At 39.2% G+C, this 16,428-nt stretch overlaps 1 protein-coding gene across 1 annotated transcript in view; it reads left to right on the top strand.

Moving 5' to 3' along the window:
- The first annotated feature begins 3,814 nt into the window (after positions 1 to 3,814).
- The window catches only part of slc39a7 (solute carrier family 39 member 7), a 39,292-nt gene continuing 26,678 nt past the window's right edge, over positions 3,815 to 16,428 (top strand). The window contains exons 1-2 of the mRNA XM_079590009.1: positions 3,815 to 4,040; positions 10,205 to 10,602. Coding sequence (XP_079446135.1) covers positions 10,210 to 10,602 — 393 coding nt within the window. The 5' untranslated portion in view covers positions 3,815 to 4,040; positions 10,205 to 10,209. The remainder of the gene's footprint in view (positions 4,041 to 10,204; positions 10,603 to 16,428) is intronic.

Here is a 16,428-nt window from a genome sequence, read left to right on the forward strand (position 1 = left end):
GTCTTACAGGGTGTTCCCCAATGCGTTGCTACGACAACGCAGTACGAGAGTATCTCTTGTAAGAGCACGTACTCGGTTACTAGCGTAACCTCGGTTCTCTCTAGAGAGAGGAACGAGTACTGCGTTTCTTGCCGTGTATGCGCTCTGGTTGTTTCGCTTTTAAAAATCAGAGTTCATAAGCCTTTGAGCGAAATATATAGCCCTAAGCCACGGCCGTTTCGGCGGGACGTGACGCGGGAGGGCGCGAAGCGCCCTCATTGGGTGTGACGCCACTCAAGGGCTCGCTCGATTGCCCTAAGCATTTGCCACACAGCAGCCAATAGGCACGCGAGCTGTCTCGCTTAGGTCTGTATGCTGTGGCAATGCATTTTACATTTATACAAAATTAAGGATAATTTTTTGCTTCAGTATTCTCGTGGAAAAGGATTTTCCCCAATGCGTTGCTACGACAACGCAGTACTCGTTCCTCTCTCTAGAGAGAACCGAGGTTACGTTAGTAACCAAGTACGTTATTGCATGGAAAGAGCAATAAGTCAAGTCAAGTCAAGTCATCTTTATTTATATAGCGCTTTTTACAATACAGATTGTATCAAAGCAGCTTCACAGTGATAACATGAAAATAATACAAAAAAAATAATTTCATCATCATCCACCTTTAAGGCAGATCTATAATATTGTTGAATATTAAATGTCCCCAACTAAGCAAGCCAAAAGGTAAGGCAACAGCGGCAAGGAACCAAAACTCCATCAGGGACAGAAGGGAGAAAAAAACCTTGGGAGAACCCAGGCTCAGTCGGGGGCCAGTTCTCCTCTGGCCAATGAGTGAACAGTGTATGAAGTTCAGAAAGAATCAGAGTATTAATAATAATGTAAGTGTCTAAAATGCATGCGCACAGTTCAGTTGAGAAGTAAAATTTGCTAAAATTTAAAATGGACTGAAGATCCATACGGCGGAGCAGAAGACCTCAACAGCAGAGTAGACAGGACTGAAGTTCCCCATGGTGAAGCAGAAGACCACCATAGCAGAGTTGATGGGTTAAAATGGTTAAAATGTTGACTCATACTGTATGTTACCAGCATGGGATTTTATATAGGCTTTACTATGTGGCCTACATTTGACCATGGTGAACATTTTTAGATTTTGTTTTTAGGCAGTTATAGTTATAATTGACCCTTCGCTAAGCCACGCCCGAAAACCGCCACTGGCCAATTGTGGCTTAGTCACCGTAACTAGGTTGCAGGAGGTCTGGCAAGCTTTCAAGCGAGGGAAACATGCCAAAGCGTTGTGCGTATGGATTGTGCAAATCTGATACCCGGTATCCTAAAAGTTTGGATGGTGGGGTACAATTTTTTCCCTTCCCGAAACCTAAAATCCAAGGGGAAAAATGCTGGTCGTGGATCAAGCAGTGTGGTAGACTTCATTCACAACTAAATGTCGACAGGATTAACAAAAACACCTATTTCTTGGAAATAATGACGGTTCTTTGTTCATAATGTATATAGTTGAACATAAAATAAGACGATTAAAGGCAAGATGGAGGTTCACTGACATACTTTAAATTATATTTCAGCATTTTGTTAATCAACGGCCTACCCCTGAATACCTTTACCCCAATCCGATCGCGGCTCTCCCGGTGTTAGTGTTATTCCACAAGATTTATGGATAAGCTGTTTGATTTATAATTATTCGATTATTTTCACATTTCACTTACCCTGCTGTGCATGAACATAGCTGTTCCTTCATTTGTGTGTTTCTCATTTGAATAGTCAGCATATGAGGCGGCTACTGCTTGCGCTGGGACCTGTAGGCTTTAGCTTTCATTTTGATTAAATTATTCTCTAATCGTTTGCATATTATGTTGTGGTTATATCCCTCGAATGCATACTGCATGTCTTTTGTCTTTTGTCTTGATAAATGTGGCCCACTATCACTCAATATTACTATTAAATACTATGGTAATGCCGTAAATGTCACCTGTCACAAAACATCCCCTTCTCTGCCTTCTCTTATAAAATAACCTTAAAGGTGCTCTAAGCGATGTCACGCATTTTTTAGGCCAAACATTTTTTTGTCACATACAGCAAATATCTCCTCACTATCCGCTAGCTGTCTGTCTCCTGAACACACTCTAAAAAAAACGCGGTCTCTGTAGACACCCCAGGCTCCACAAACAGCAACAAAAACAAACTGGGCTAACCCGCACCACAACATAACAAACAGTGTTCCAGCCAATAACCGTCAAGAAGGATTTGGGGGTGAGGTTTGGGTTGTTAGTGTGCGGATGAGGAGGAGGGAGGGTCTAGCTACCTCCGTTTTGTTTGGCAATAGTTCGAACGTCAACAAGAAGTGACGTCACCCAGGATCGCTTAGAGAACCTTTAATCATAGTAAAATCTACATATCGTTCCCAACAAAAGTATTGTTTAGCATAAAACATGTTGAAGATTAGTGGACAGGAAGTCAATTCATTAAACTATAAGATATTTCCTCATAAAAGTGGTTTATTGAGTGTAGTGAAGCCTCTTGTCCATTGACATCCATTAAAAAAACTGCCTCTGGTCTCCTTTCCAGCGTACCGCCACAGCCACAGCTTTAGCATTAGCCATTATGCTTTTTTGGCTAAAAGTTGCAGGCTTGTCTTCTAGTGGCTTTGGCATGGCATTCTTCTCATGCGATCTTCAACTCTGAAGAGTCCAGATTAAGAAACATTTGTGTTTTAAACTCAATCAATGTGTGTTTTTCTATGTTTGGTGTGTTCTGGTATTTTCTCAATAGACTCTACACATCATGTTTGCTCTATGTAATATGTCTGTACTTTATGTTTGAGAAGGACTCTTTTTATATTGGTAGTTTTATTACTACTAATATGTTCACTGTGTGGATACAGGAAACATTTCCACATTGAGACTACTGCATTGCATTCTATAGTGAATTGTTTGGGATTATTCACACAAGGACTAATGTAACCTATTTGTTTGGGAGCACATGGTGGATGGTTGTCGTTGATTATTTGAATATTATTTATTATAATATTTATTCTATTTCGTGAGTAATATTCATTTAAGTACAAATATGTTACAGCATATAAGTGTTGTTGTGTTGTTGTTGTTTTTTTGTTGCTGTTAATGTCTTGCACTGGGCTTGTTTTAAAATCAAAACACTCCCCAGTGCAAGGCATTAGCAAAAAAACAACAACAACACAAAGGCTGTTTTAAAACATAATTGGCTAAATTAGACAGTAGGGGGATTTGCAATATTTGAAGAAACATCCAGGGTTTCTCTGTAAGACCTGGGATGCTGGGATAGACTCCAGCAAACCTACGGTGACGCTGGGGTCCTGCATGTGCCAGTGAAATCAGTAGTCATCCAACAGCAATTTTGGTCAGTTTTCCAGAAAGGAAAACTTTTAAACATGTGGGGACTGTATAATATTCTTTTAATTAGTCCATTTGAATGATTATACTTATTAGATTCAAATTCCTCCAAAGGAACAAAAGGTCCCACAATTTGAATTTCGTTTAATGCATCTGAAAGTCCCCGCGCGCCGCCTGGTGGAGTAATAAGTTTGTCTCATTGCAGGAAACAGTGAACAACATTTGCCGCCCAATATTGCAGTAATTTTCTTAGAATAGTATCATCTTTCTCTGATTCACCCCTCTCCTCGTGTACAACTACAGAAAGATACATTTTAAATAATACTGGTGATAAATAGAATCAGTAGAAGATCAGTAGAATTTAACGTGCACCATTCGCATCCGGCTCTATGATCCGGCTTGACGCCTGGCTGTAATATCGCGTTATTTCATTGGTTTATGTCTTTTTGACGAGACAACGCAGAAGTCTCGCGGGATTTTACTGCGTTGACAATATGCCACGTCGGTTTGAGTGTGAGCAGTAGCATCTCATGGTCTCTACTCCACCGACTCAGTGAAAATAATCGGAGTCTTTGCAAATTATAACATTACTAGACGCGTGCACGGCTAGTAGACTGCTGATTGTGATACAGTGCGCGGTCTACAAGGCGTTTTCATCATCAGCAGGTATTTACACGATGATCATTGCACTTTGTGAGACTGATCGTGTCGTGTGTTTACTAACGTTACACTGATCACTGGTCTGTTCACTCTATAGATAACGTTAGATGTATTTGTTGTTTGTTGATACTGCAGATAAGTGGTAGTCTTTTTTAAATACACAGGATCATATTGATGAGACCTGGATCTTGATTTATCTATCTCTAATATTTGACTGGAGCCGATCCATCACAAACAGATGATTTTTTATTTAACATCATTTATCTAGCGTGGTTACTGAGAAACATGTTTATTTATACTCTGAATATTTATTGTAAGATTGTTTGGCTTGGTTAAGTAAGTATCTGTCTGTTGACTCCAGGTTTCCCATGGTTTTAAGATAAATCATAGTCACAAGTCATAGTCATGGTTTCCTCGTTATGCTTGAGTCATAACATTTTTATTTGGATGGGCATTGCTATTTAATAAGTATTATCTTTTAATAACTGCCCTCTTGAAAATGTCCTGAAATGTCATTGTTTTTCTTATAAATGTGTAGTGATCTTCCTGTCAGGTCCACTTTGGAGGAGATGTCATTCTGATATGTCAGTTATTACATCACTTTGTAGGCCAATCGGCAGTTAGCATCACACTGGTTCCTTTTGGATTAAACAAGCTAAAACAAGCTCTGTGATCAACAAAAGTGTGATACTTGCACGTTTTGTCCATCAAAGTAATTATCACAGACAAACCCAATTTTTATGAATTCTGAAGCCTAGCCTAAATGCTGTCGTCAGAAGTAAAAAGCTACCCCTAACGTTACACCACGGTAGGACTTTGACTTTTGCCCTAAAATCATATTCGAAGTTCGTTTGTTTATTAATATTCAAATATTTATTAATCATATTTTGACCATTAAAGTTAAATGCCTTCAGTAAGACCTATTGGTATCACTCTTAAATTGTATATCTGTCCACCAGAGGGCAGTGTATCAGTCAATGTCAATAGGCAGGCAATCAGAAGAAAAGTGAGTCCCCTCGAGTCACAAGGTTGCCAGATAGGCTCCAGGATCCAGCAGGAACGTAGGCTGCTACAAAGAGCTTCCAATGGCAAGACTAGAGCAGAGCTGGCAACCCGGATGCCGAAACACTACTGACTTTGTGATTGGTAGATAAATGGAGGGTGGCGCATCAGGCCAAAACACAACATGACAACGACAACATCAGTTGAGGGCTGCAACTTCACTTTTAAATGACAATATCCTGGCTGGACTACTGTTTTCAGTGATATAAGTATTTGAAATGAACATAAATTCCTAATGTCTACTGACCATTTTATGATTAATTGAAATACATTTCTTACATACGGTTCCTTTAAGTTCTGTTCCTTTTATTTGAAAATGAATATAATGAACAAGACACTCAAAGTTCTTATTTAATTACAAAGACGTGTTTATCAATAATTTTTACTTTAACTACTACAGACATGTTTTATGAATATTTTTTTAATAAATATGACAATCAAATAACCCATATAGAGATCACACTGTCAGAGAGTTCGGGAATACTCGCACATGATTTATACACATAAAAACACGAAATCAGAGTTTTAAATTCAAACATTTTAAAAGAGAACAATACATCACGTGTTAAGCTGTGTCGACTCGTCAGCAAGTCGTTTCCCATCGTGCTCTTGATCAGAGCAGTCGGTGGAGAGCAACTGCGCTCGACTGCAGAATCCGACTCGTGGGCCTTGCGATCGCGAGAGTGTTTTGACATACGTCAGCATGACATCAGAGCCAGGCAGACCGCACTCGTACAGATTTCTAACAGACATGCATCTCGCGGTGATCATCGGTGGTCGGTTCTGCGCAGATTTTGCTCATCTCAAACAAGCCTACTGTCACGACTGTTTTTTTTAAATAAAAAAATCAGACCCTGGATTAAACACAAACGGTATGCTTTCAACAGGTTTTATCTACTGTTCTTATCAAAAATAAAAAATAAATAAGCCAGTCAGGTTAAGTCCTGAAAAGACAAAATAAATAAAGGCCCTATTTGGTAGACCTATTCAAAAGAAGCACATCCTACCAGCCATTACGGGCCATTATCAGATTGTTTCGCTCACATATTCTACCAGCCAGCCATTACTGACACATTGTTTAGCGATCTGACTGGCTTTTTCACAGTTTGGTTACCAATTCGATACAGAAGCCAAGCCAGGCCCAGTATAAAGTATTATATGTTTTCTAATCTCCATAATTTAGCACCAAAGTATATCTCTGATTTAATCAGTTTACTTCAACCTTTGAGATCTCTTCGCTCCAATGATCAGCTGTGTCTGACGGTTCCTCGATCGCGCTTGAAATGTAGGTGAATAATTTTAAAAACATCTCCTACTCTAGGGTCGTCTTTTCAGAGAAAGTTAAAAACCTATTTGGTTTCCTTAGCTTTTAATGATGTGCTGTAATTTCTATGTATTTTTGGTTATAGGTGTTTGTTTAATTTTGTTATTTTTATGTGCAGCACTTTGTTACCCATTGAGGTTTTTGAAAGTGGTGAGTTAAGTAAAAGCGGACTGAGCTTACCTTTTTAACGTGATGACGTTTAATGTTCCTGACTGTCTCTGTAGTCCCATTCAGCCACTTGTTAGCAGCAGCCTTTTCAAGACGCATAACAGCTTTTAAAAAATCATAATGGGGGTAATACTGATGTATTTTATGTCATAGAATAAAAAGTGAAAGTGTCTTGAGCTTGTGTTCACCACAGACCTTATTTCAGCCATTTAACCAAAACCAAACGAGCCATTGACTTTGGGACGATGGAACCGGAACTGCTAAAATGCTAACTTTTTGGCCTACAAAGTGATGTCATGAAATCAAAACCTGGAAGTTAGGTTGCGTTTTCATTGGCACAAAAATAAAAAATCTGAAATCTGGTTGCATATCGCAACAGCTTGCAATAAATGGGGCCATGAACAAAAGACAAACATTTTCTTAGCTTTAATAAGTATCAGGATATATTTAATTCATACATTGAAAACTAAGCATTGTTTTATTTTTATATTTTATGATTCAGTATCTTTTATTAAATAAACCTAATGTAGGATAACCTGAAACCCTGTGGTTTACACTGATGTTAAAATAACACTTCTTATGTTACAGTAAAACGCTGATGTTCTCTTTCAGAAGTAATAAGGATGTTTTCTTGTCATAAAAAGAATGTGAAACATGTAGGCTAGGTTATATCATTTTAAATATATTTTAAAGATAATTTAAGTTTATTTTACACACTTTAAAACCAATCTGAAATCTGGTTTTATCTGATATCTGGACATCTGGGGCCTTATTCTTAAAACATTTATCTTACCACTAAGAGTTCTCCTAAACGGCAGTAAAAGTTACATTTTCTTAACCTATTCACAAATCTGCTGAGCCCATCTTTTACTAAGGCATAGAGAAAAGTCTTAAAGGCCGTGTTGCAGGGTTAATTTTTCAACGAATTTGTGCAATTTGCTTGTTGGTAATAAACATTTAAACTGTTATCCATTGTATTTTATGTTGTTGGGTATCACAAAACGGAATATAATACGAAAAAGTAGGTACTATCTTACAGCGGTTTGCAACGATTCTCTTTTCCCCCACAATGCATTGCATGACGTCACCTTGGGGAGAGAATTTACCAAGGCCCGCCTTGAGAGCATTGAGAGTGACTAGAGAGTAGTAGAGGAGAGTATTCAGATAGCGCAGATTATAGATAAATAGACAGATAGATAGGCTAGTATAGAGATAGGCAGACAGCCAGATAGCATAACGTTAGCAGCATAGATAGCTACACATCTCTAGTCACCTATAACTGTTTAAGTTGGTTCATAAGACTTAGTGTAAAAAGTAAACAAACAATTAACATACTCGTGCGTGCTGGCTTGAAGGGGACCATGATCCTGCCTGAAATGGGTGTATGCTATCTTCAGCACAAACGGATTCAGGCAGCATGCCTCAAATCCTGGATGCTGAGTGAGGCGTGGTGAGCTCCTCGACCCACGACCAAAACGCACTCACTTCCCTACAGCACAAGCTTTCCACCGCAGTTTCCATGGGACGGCACCGCCCGCACAAGCACCTGCCAAACACCGCGACAGACACGCGGCTGCTACGTTTGCAACAACATTTTCACCGGAGGAAGAGATAAACGCTTAGAAATGCCCATATAGCTAGCATGATGCCTTCTTTTTCTAGATGACAAAGACAAAGTTTACCAGTACTACGACACTATGACAAAGGTTACCGTACTTATCTGAACTAACGTCATGATCACTGCCACTAGATATAAAGAAAACGTTGATTTTTCACTCAACGTGCTATTCAATGACAGTAAAAAAATAATATGTGTCGTTATTGTGCACTGCTGCTCGTAGACTAGCTCCAGTGCTCATTGCTGCGTTGCTAAATGATAGCAACTCACCAGGACACTTCACCAACTCTCCACTCATTCTCCTTTGCCATAGTTCTAATACTAGGCTGAGGCTACCTTTCCTCCACTTCTCCCCAACGTGACGTCATCACCGAACTGCGTTAAAAAAAACCCTTAATACCAAAAACCGTAAACTGGTCTTTAAGACCATTTTTGAGACATTTTAAAAATGATATACATATTTTGAGTGATTTATGTACCCATTAATCGACAGTGGTGGTTAACCTGCAACATGGGCTTTAAGCTTAGAAAAAGGGCGGGGTTGACCTCATTGCTATCGATGATGTCAACACGCTTCCTAACTATGCACACTGTGATTGGCTGATAGAGGTGTCTCTGTCAGTGATTTAATCATAAATATTGTAGAACTAGGTATCATGTTCCCATATTCAAATAAAGATTTTAAAATAAAAATGTTAAAAAGTATATGTTCAGCTAATTGCCAGCCTTTTACACATCTGCATCTTAAGAGATTGCAGAATTCAAGTGACAAATTATGTTTTATTAACAAAGTTCAGGAGTAGTAGTAGTACGTTCTTATTATATTCTTTAACTCTATTTGATCATTCGTAAGTGTAAACTTGTGAAAACAACTAGGCCTAACTCAGGTAATCAGACAATTTATTAAAGATTATTTTTGGTGTTTTGCCTTTTTATGATGATAGGACAGTGAGTAGACAAAAAGCGAAGTGGAAGAGAGAAAGGGGGGGACAGGTTTGGGAAAGGTCCACGAGCCAGAACTCCAACTCGGGTGACTTGAGCTGGCCACATCAGAGCTGATGATGGGACATTATTCTCAACTTGATCGCAATGTCTTTTTCTCCATCATTCAATGCATTTTGCCTGTACATAAATGAACCTTTATGTTATGTCATCACAGATAAAAATCTATAAATCTAAATATTTATTACATTTATGAAGAAAAGGCTCAGCCCCACTGATCTATATAATTACATCATTATGTAGATCAGTGCTCAGCACACAAGGCGATAATGCCTATTGCTTCAATGGTGTACAATGTCTTTGGGCAGATTGCTGTGGCGGATTGCCGGCAATGGCCATTTTAGGATCGTTTGTGATTTGGTCTTAGTGACTTAGGAGTCCTCTTGACTACTCCTAACTTATGATTGATTTAGGAGTCCTACAATTACAAAATCTATATTTTCAAGAATTTCTCCTAAATCTGCAAGTTAGAAGCTTTTAGCCTTAAGATGTTTTGTGAATGCTGCCCTATATCTGTGCATCAAGACTTGCAGTGTAAACCCAGCCTAATTTAATTTGAATACCGTCAAGTTATGTTTACCACAGGCTTTATTTTACTCATAAATTGAACACCCCCCCCCCGCCCCCCTTCTCCCCCTATAAAACATCATAGGAAAATATTGAGGGAACCAGGGGCGAATTAGTCTTCTGCATTTTGACGTCATCCCCCAGTTAATGAATTGTTTGAATGACTCACTCATTAAGACAATGTTTTGTTCCTGAATGAATCAGCCGTTTGAAAGAATGGGTTATAACTCAATGACTCACTCATTAACAGTGACTTGCTGCCACCGACTGGCAGTTTTAATTTAACAATGAAAGTATATTTTAAAGAATAATAAGTGCATAGACATGTCATGCATCAACTAACCAGATACTGAATCCACTCATATTATGGCACTGATCATTCAGAATATGTTTGTGTGAGTTTAAAAACAATGTTTCCTTTCTTTTCAGGAGGAATGTGGACCTTCAGCAAATCTCTATTGCTACTTACTGCTGGGATCTTAATGTCCCAGCAGACACTCGCTCACTCCCACCAACATCACGGACACTCCCATGGTGACGGGGGTTGCCATGGTCACTCGCATGGTGGGGGGCAGATGCATCATGGGGCAAGCAAATGGAGTGCTGAAGCTAACCTGCCCCATGACAAAGAGGAGCACCATGGGCACGACCACGGGCACGCACACGACCACGGGCACGCACATGACCACGGGCACGCACATGACCACGGGCACGCACATGACCACGGGCACGCACATGACCACGGGCACACGCATGATCATGGAGCTGAGCGATCGAAAAGCCATGTAGAAGGAGGTAGACGGAACATGGTGGAGCTATGGATGCAGGTAAAACATGATGATAGATTAGTGTACTAGTAGATTCATATGATATCTCTAGGGTTATTGTGAATCAGTTGTCACAATATGTCAGGGATATGTCTGTTTGGATTAAATGCATTTTGTTAAATGAATGAACACTTGAGTATACAGTAATAAAGTACTTATAAATCTTTTGCAACCTTATAGTTAATTATGAATGCCAGTGTGCATTTTACTTTCGCTTTTGAATTGGCGCCAATTTGGGGGTGGCAATTGCTTGAATGGTGGGTTCATTATTATTCTTAGTAATAAATAAAAAAAACTACTATGACAAAGTCGCTTAAAGAGGCGCTTTTCCATTTCGCTTTGAAACCAAATCTTCCTCCATTGTCAGTGAGGCGAAATCGGTGAAGTAAGGTGAAATCTGACTCTTGCTGCTGATCTGTGCTGTTGTTACTCTTGTTCACTATGTTACTCTTGTTGTTACTGTTGTTACTCTTGTTACTATTGTTGTGTCAGTTATCTAACTGAATTAAATGTTTATTTTTTATTTTATTACTATAAAAAAAAAAAAAAAAAAAACGGTGGGCAAGTGATGTAACCCAGTACTAGGAACACCATGCAAGCCTATCGTATCCAGTATGATGCCATCCATTGTTGGTGTGAGATGGCGTTCACGCATGATGGCCATGTTAGCTTGCCGCATGTTGACACAATCTCACTTTGTCTGGGTCTTTTGGTTTTGGAGGTGTGATAATGGGTGAGACCCATGTTGTGGGGCCAGTAACAGTTTCTATTAGAGGTCGACCGATTCATCGGTTTTGCCGATATATCGGTGCCGATAGTTGATTGGCAAAAATCCACACCGATAGTTTTTCCGGGTTGAGTCCGTTGCTGGAGCAGCTGAGAAGTGTGTGCAGTATTTACACAGTACGAGCACGTTGAGAAGAGACTGCTGGCATTATACAGAGCGAGAGCGGTCTCTAGAGGACAAATAACAAACTATTACTGCCTTGTTTACGTTTAGCCTACACGTGAGGCAGCGTGCGCAGCACAGAGATTACAAGCTGCACGGAGAGCGCTGACACTTCAGATGCGCATTTAAAACACAGACAGGCAAATGGTATGAATGCAGAACACTAAAGTACATATTGCCATATCATTATAAAGTAATTAATTTGTTGATTAGATGCTGCATTAGCAGAGAAAGAACAGAAGTATGTTTGCCGTCGAGTCTGAGAGGAATAACATTAGTAACGGCTACCTCAAGCGATTTAAAGCAATGTGACAAAAACACATGGAAACCTCACCCAAATGTTTTATGTCGCAATTGTTACCATCTATGTCCATTAGTTTATATCCAGCTGGTCACTTTATGCATTCATTAGCCGGCGAAGTTGCATATTTAAAGCTAGTGACGTGATTGTTTTCTCAACATTGATATCAGAAACGCAATCGATTTCATTACTTTTTTATCACTACAATACATATTGTTATTTTGTTTAGATATCAAGTGTTCTAAAATCTAAGCAGATAAAGTGAGAGGGTGTAGCCTACATGTAATATAGGTCTACATTTATGTAATTTTAATGCTCTGGGCTTTGCAGATATTTAAATATGGCCATCTTCTTTAAACATGATTCATATGAATGGTAACACTTTACATTACAATTAAATATAAATTTTAGCATTAACTGTAAGGTTAATAAATGTTGAAATCATTCATAGTTAGTTTGTTAATTTCAACATTTACTTACATTTTAAATTGAGTTTAAATTTGTATTTTATCACCTTAGTTAATGTACTATGAACTAACATGAATGATCAAGGTACAATTGTATTGCTCAAATATTATTACATGCAGTTAAAACGTATATTGCATAATGCATATAGATCATGAAAGCTAGCTAACACATCCTTGTTAACAAATGGGACTTGCAAAGTGTTACCTATAAATGTACATAGGCTATGTTTCTAGGTTATAGCTAAACCTATTTGACCTTTAATATTTAAATGTTTAAATTATTTTCTTTAGAGTTCATTCTGTACAACTTCTCATTTTAATATATTCATATTTATATATTTATTTCATTTAGCACATTTCAGTTCAGCACTGTTTTACTTGGGAGTGTTATGTTTTTTTTTAAATCCCAGTACTCATTAAAAAAATTATCGGTTGAATAATTGGTTATCGGCATGTATGGTCAAACCTAAATATCGGTATCGGTAAAATCCACTAGGCCTATCGGTCGATCTCTAGTTTCTATGATGTTGTCTTGCAGTGTTTTTAGTAGACGTGCCGGTATTCGGTAATGCGATAAATCGCGGTAATGAATATGCACGATATTGTTATCGCGGGCACTTCAAAAACTGTGAATAATAATAGATCCGAATTTAGATTTTTAGAACCCCACATTTAGAAGCTAGGGGCTGTCACTTTTTGTTCGAAAATCGATTGCACAATCGATCGGACCAACAAACACAAGTTTCGAAAATAAAAATAGGGAATCGGTTTTAGCGGCTTTCAGGACGCAGAATGCGTGGCGCTGGCCGCTGGGTTCAGCGTTGCGCTTCAGATACAACGCGATTTGCGCGATTGAACTTTGACCGCGGCGTGCGCACCGCTTGGTCGACCCACCAACAAAACGTCTTGCGCTATCTGTAGCCTATTGAATGGCTCAGCCATTGAACCGCACAGTCCAATGGCATAGATCTGACCAATTGTTGGTGTGTTTTGGAGGTAAAAACAAAAGAGTTGCTTTCACAAAACAGAATGTCTCGCAAGCCATTGAAATGAATGGGTCTCATAGCGCCGCGAATGCCGTGCCCTGTCTGAAAGACGCTTTCTCTCAGCGCGCGTCCAGCTCGTCACGATACGCCCGCAGCGAACGCGCATCACACAGCAACTGCAGGTTCTGATAAACACACATAACAGCAAATTATAGCCTACTTCTACATAAGGTGTCGCAAGTATTTAGAAAATTTCAAGCATAGGCTACAGATAGCTTACAGACTCGGGCTACAGGCTACGTAAGTGAAATTTGTTTGACATTTCTAATCGTGAAAACAGCCATGTTAAAGCCTGCAGTAATGTTTTTCATTGATGTTATGGCAGTCCACTCTGCTTTTCGAGAATGTTACACTCCTGTTTGTAATTGTACACGAAATTTCATGCCAATAAATCATCAGAAATATTGTACGTCTCAAGCGCCCTCTTTACGTTCGTCCTAATGCCTGTTAGTTGTCTGTGGATTGGCCTATAAATGGAAAATAGAAACGTCTTTAGACATGGAAAATCGATTTTACAATCGATTCAATGAACACTTATGTCTCGAAAATCGAAAAGGATTTTTTCACAAAAGTGACAGCCCTAGTAGAAGCACTATGTGGATGCTGCGCAGTTCACGGCTTCATGCTCTAGTCTAATGTAAACAATCCTCACATGGAGAAGAAGCATGACGGAAGGAGAAACGCAACGATTTATCCCCCTTCTAAATGGTAAAGTCAGAGATTTATACGCCAAAAGTAGTTTTCAACGTGCGTCCACATTTCTGCGGTAGGCTCAATTATTTACGACAGTGGTAATGGACAATTCCGCTTCCAACCTGTAGGGTGACTGCAGAGAAAAAGTTCCTTGGTGTTGCTTCAAAGCGCGCAAGCAGACCATCTACTGGGACAAGCTGGATTCTACCATATCTTTATGTACACAATTACAATCTTTTACATTGTAATCCTTTTATTTTTTAAATTTAGTATGTCTGTGTGCTGCTGCGCATCCCTGTGTGTAATAAGCAGAGTGTACGCATTGTGGACCCGCCTATAGGCGCACATTAGTAACGCGCTCTTTAAATAACAAAAAAAATTGGCCATTGACTTTAGACCAGGTTTTTGTTGGTCAATGGCGCAGTCTTCAGTTGCCTCAAAATAGCAACGCGCCAACAATGCGCCTGCACACACCTCGTTTTCAGACTAGCACGCCGATGGATGCATAAATGCATTTGCAATTTAAACAACGTGGGGCAGGACGTGAAAATGATAACTGTGTCGGGCTGAAACTAGCTAAAAACACTTGCGTAGAGCTAGGGCTGGGCGATATATCGATATAAAAAATATATCGATATATTTTTAAATGGGATATGGAATTAGACCATATCGCATATATCGATATAGTTCAAATTTTCGCTGTGGTCCTTGCTACAAGCAGTCTGCGTCTCAACAGCCTAGTGTACAAAGCGGCAAATACTCACATTAAATGTTTACGCAGAGGAACAGGACACTGCAGTTCTTAAAAGTCCATTATTTGCATGTGCTTTAAAGCCTTGCCGGTTTCGCTGCTGATGCGCTGTTCTAACATGCGCTTAACATGCACATGCACTAAAAGCCCGTCTAACAGCGCCTGGATACTGGACTAAGTTATCTTTCGAGTCTTTTTGAGCTAATACGGTCAAATACACTCAAGGTTTACATAAAGAAAGTTGGTTATGTCTAAACTGAAAGCAAACAGAAAAAATTGAGAGAAATCTGCTTGTCATATGCATACTAGACGCGTCGCGCGCAGGTCTTAAAGAGACAGTAGCCCTAATAGTAAATATGCAGCCGCTTGTCCTTAAAGGGATAGTTCACCCAAAATTATTATTTTTTTTAATTATAAAATAAACTCTAATGTTGTTCCAAACCTGTATTATTTATTTATTGTGCTGAACACAAAAGAAGATATTTTGAAGAATGGCTAACCAGACAGTTGCTGGTCCCCGTTGACTTTCATAGGAAGTAAATATACTATAGAAGTCACTGGGGTACATCAACTGTTTGGTTACCTACATTCTTCCAAATAACTTCCACAGAAGAAAGAAACTTATTCAGGTTTAAAACAACTTGAGAGAGTAAATGACGACAATTACAGGGCTCTCAAGTTTGATCAAAAGTTTGGAGTGAGATCTGTTAGGGGAGGAGCCACCGAAATTTTTGCAGCAGCGGCCCTCGGCACCACCAAATTTGCTTCAATTTTTGCTAGCAGTTCAATTTGCCAATTGTTCATAATTGACCTGCACAAATGGAAATTAAAACCATTTTGGCAATCGTAGACAGTCTGCCAAATCTGCTCAAACCAGTCACCTTTAAAGGGGTCATCGGATGCCCATTTTCCACAAATTGGTATGAATCTTTGGGTTCTTCATGTAAAGTTTGTAACATAACTTACTTTGGTTAAAATTCCTCAATGGTTGTGTAAAACACCCTTTTTCCTCCTCAAAAACAGCTTTGTTCACAGCGACTCGTTTCGGTGCATGTCTCTTTAAATGATAATGAGCAACAACTTTTTGGCTTTTTGAGGATTAAAAAAAAGTGAATGGATTTTTTCATTGTAAGGTGGTTGTGTCCACACACTGCAAAGACACATTTATATGCAAACACCATATAAAAGTAAATTTTGCATCCGATGACCAATTTAAATTAAGCAGTTGGAGAGTTTTGACTGCATCAAAAATAATTTAGCATGAATTTGGCTATACTCCTCAACATCAGCACTCACTGTCTTTGATCACAGGCAAGATATTTCGTCCAGGAATCATAAAAAAAATAAAATAATTAAAATTAAGAGGTTCCTACCGCAAACCGCATTCATCAGATCTTGCTCTTCCAACTTCCACTCCGTATGTGCGCGACTGCGCGTGTTTGAGCGGGAACACGTAATTTACCCGGAAACAACACATTCTAATTTCTGATTGGCTGGTAGCTGGCATTTAACTCTGTATAACCCGAGACAGATGCTATGAACTCGGCAGAGAACTTCCCTCCGTTTGCCTGCGCCTCGTCCATTAATTGTATAGCGGGACAAGTTATCCCTTACTCTTC

This window comes from Phoxinus phoxinus (genome assembly GCF_949152265.1).
Source record: "Phoxinus phoxinus genome assembly, chromosome: 19".
Taxonomy (NCBI): Eukaryota; Metazoa; Chordata; class Actinopteri; order Cypriniformes; family Leuciscidae; genus Phoxinus; species Phoxinus phoxinus.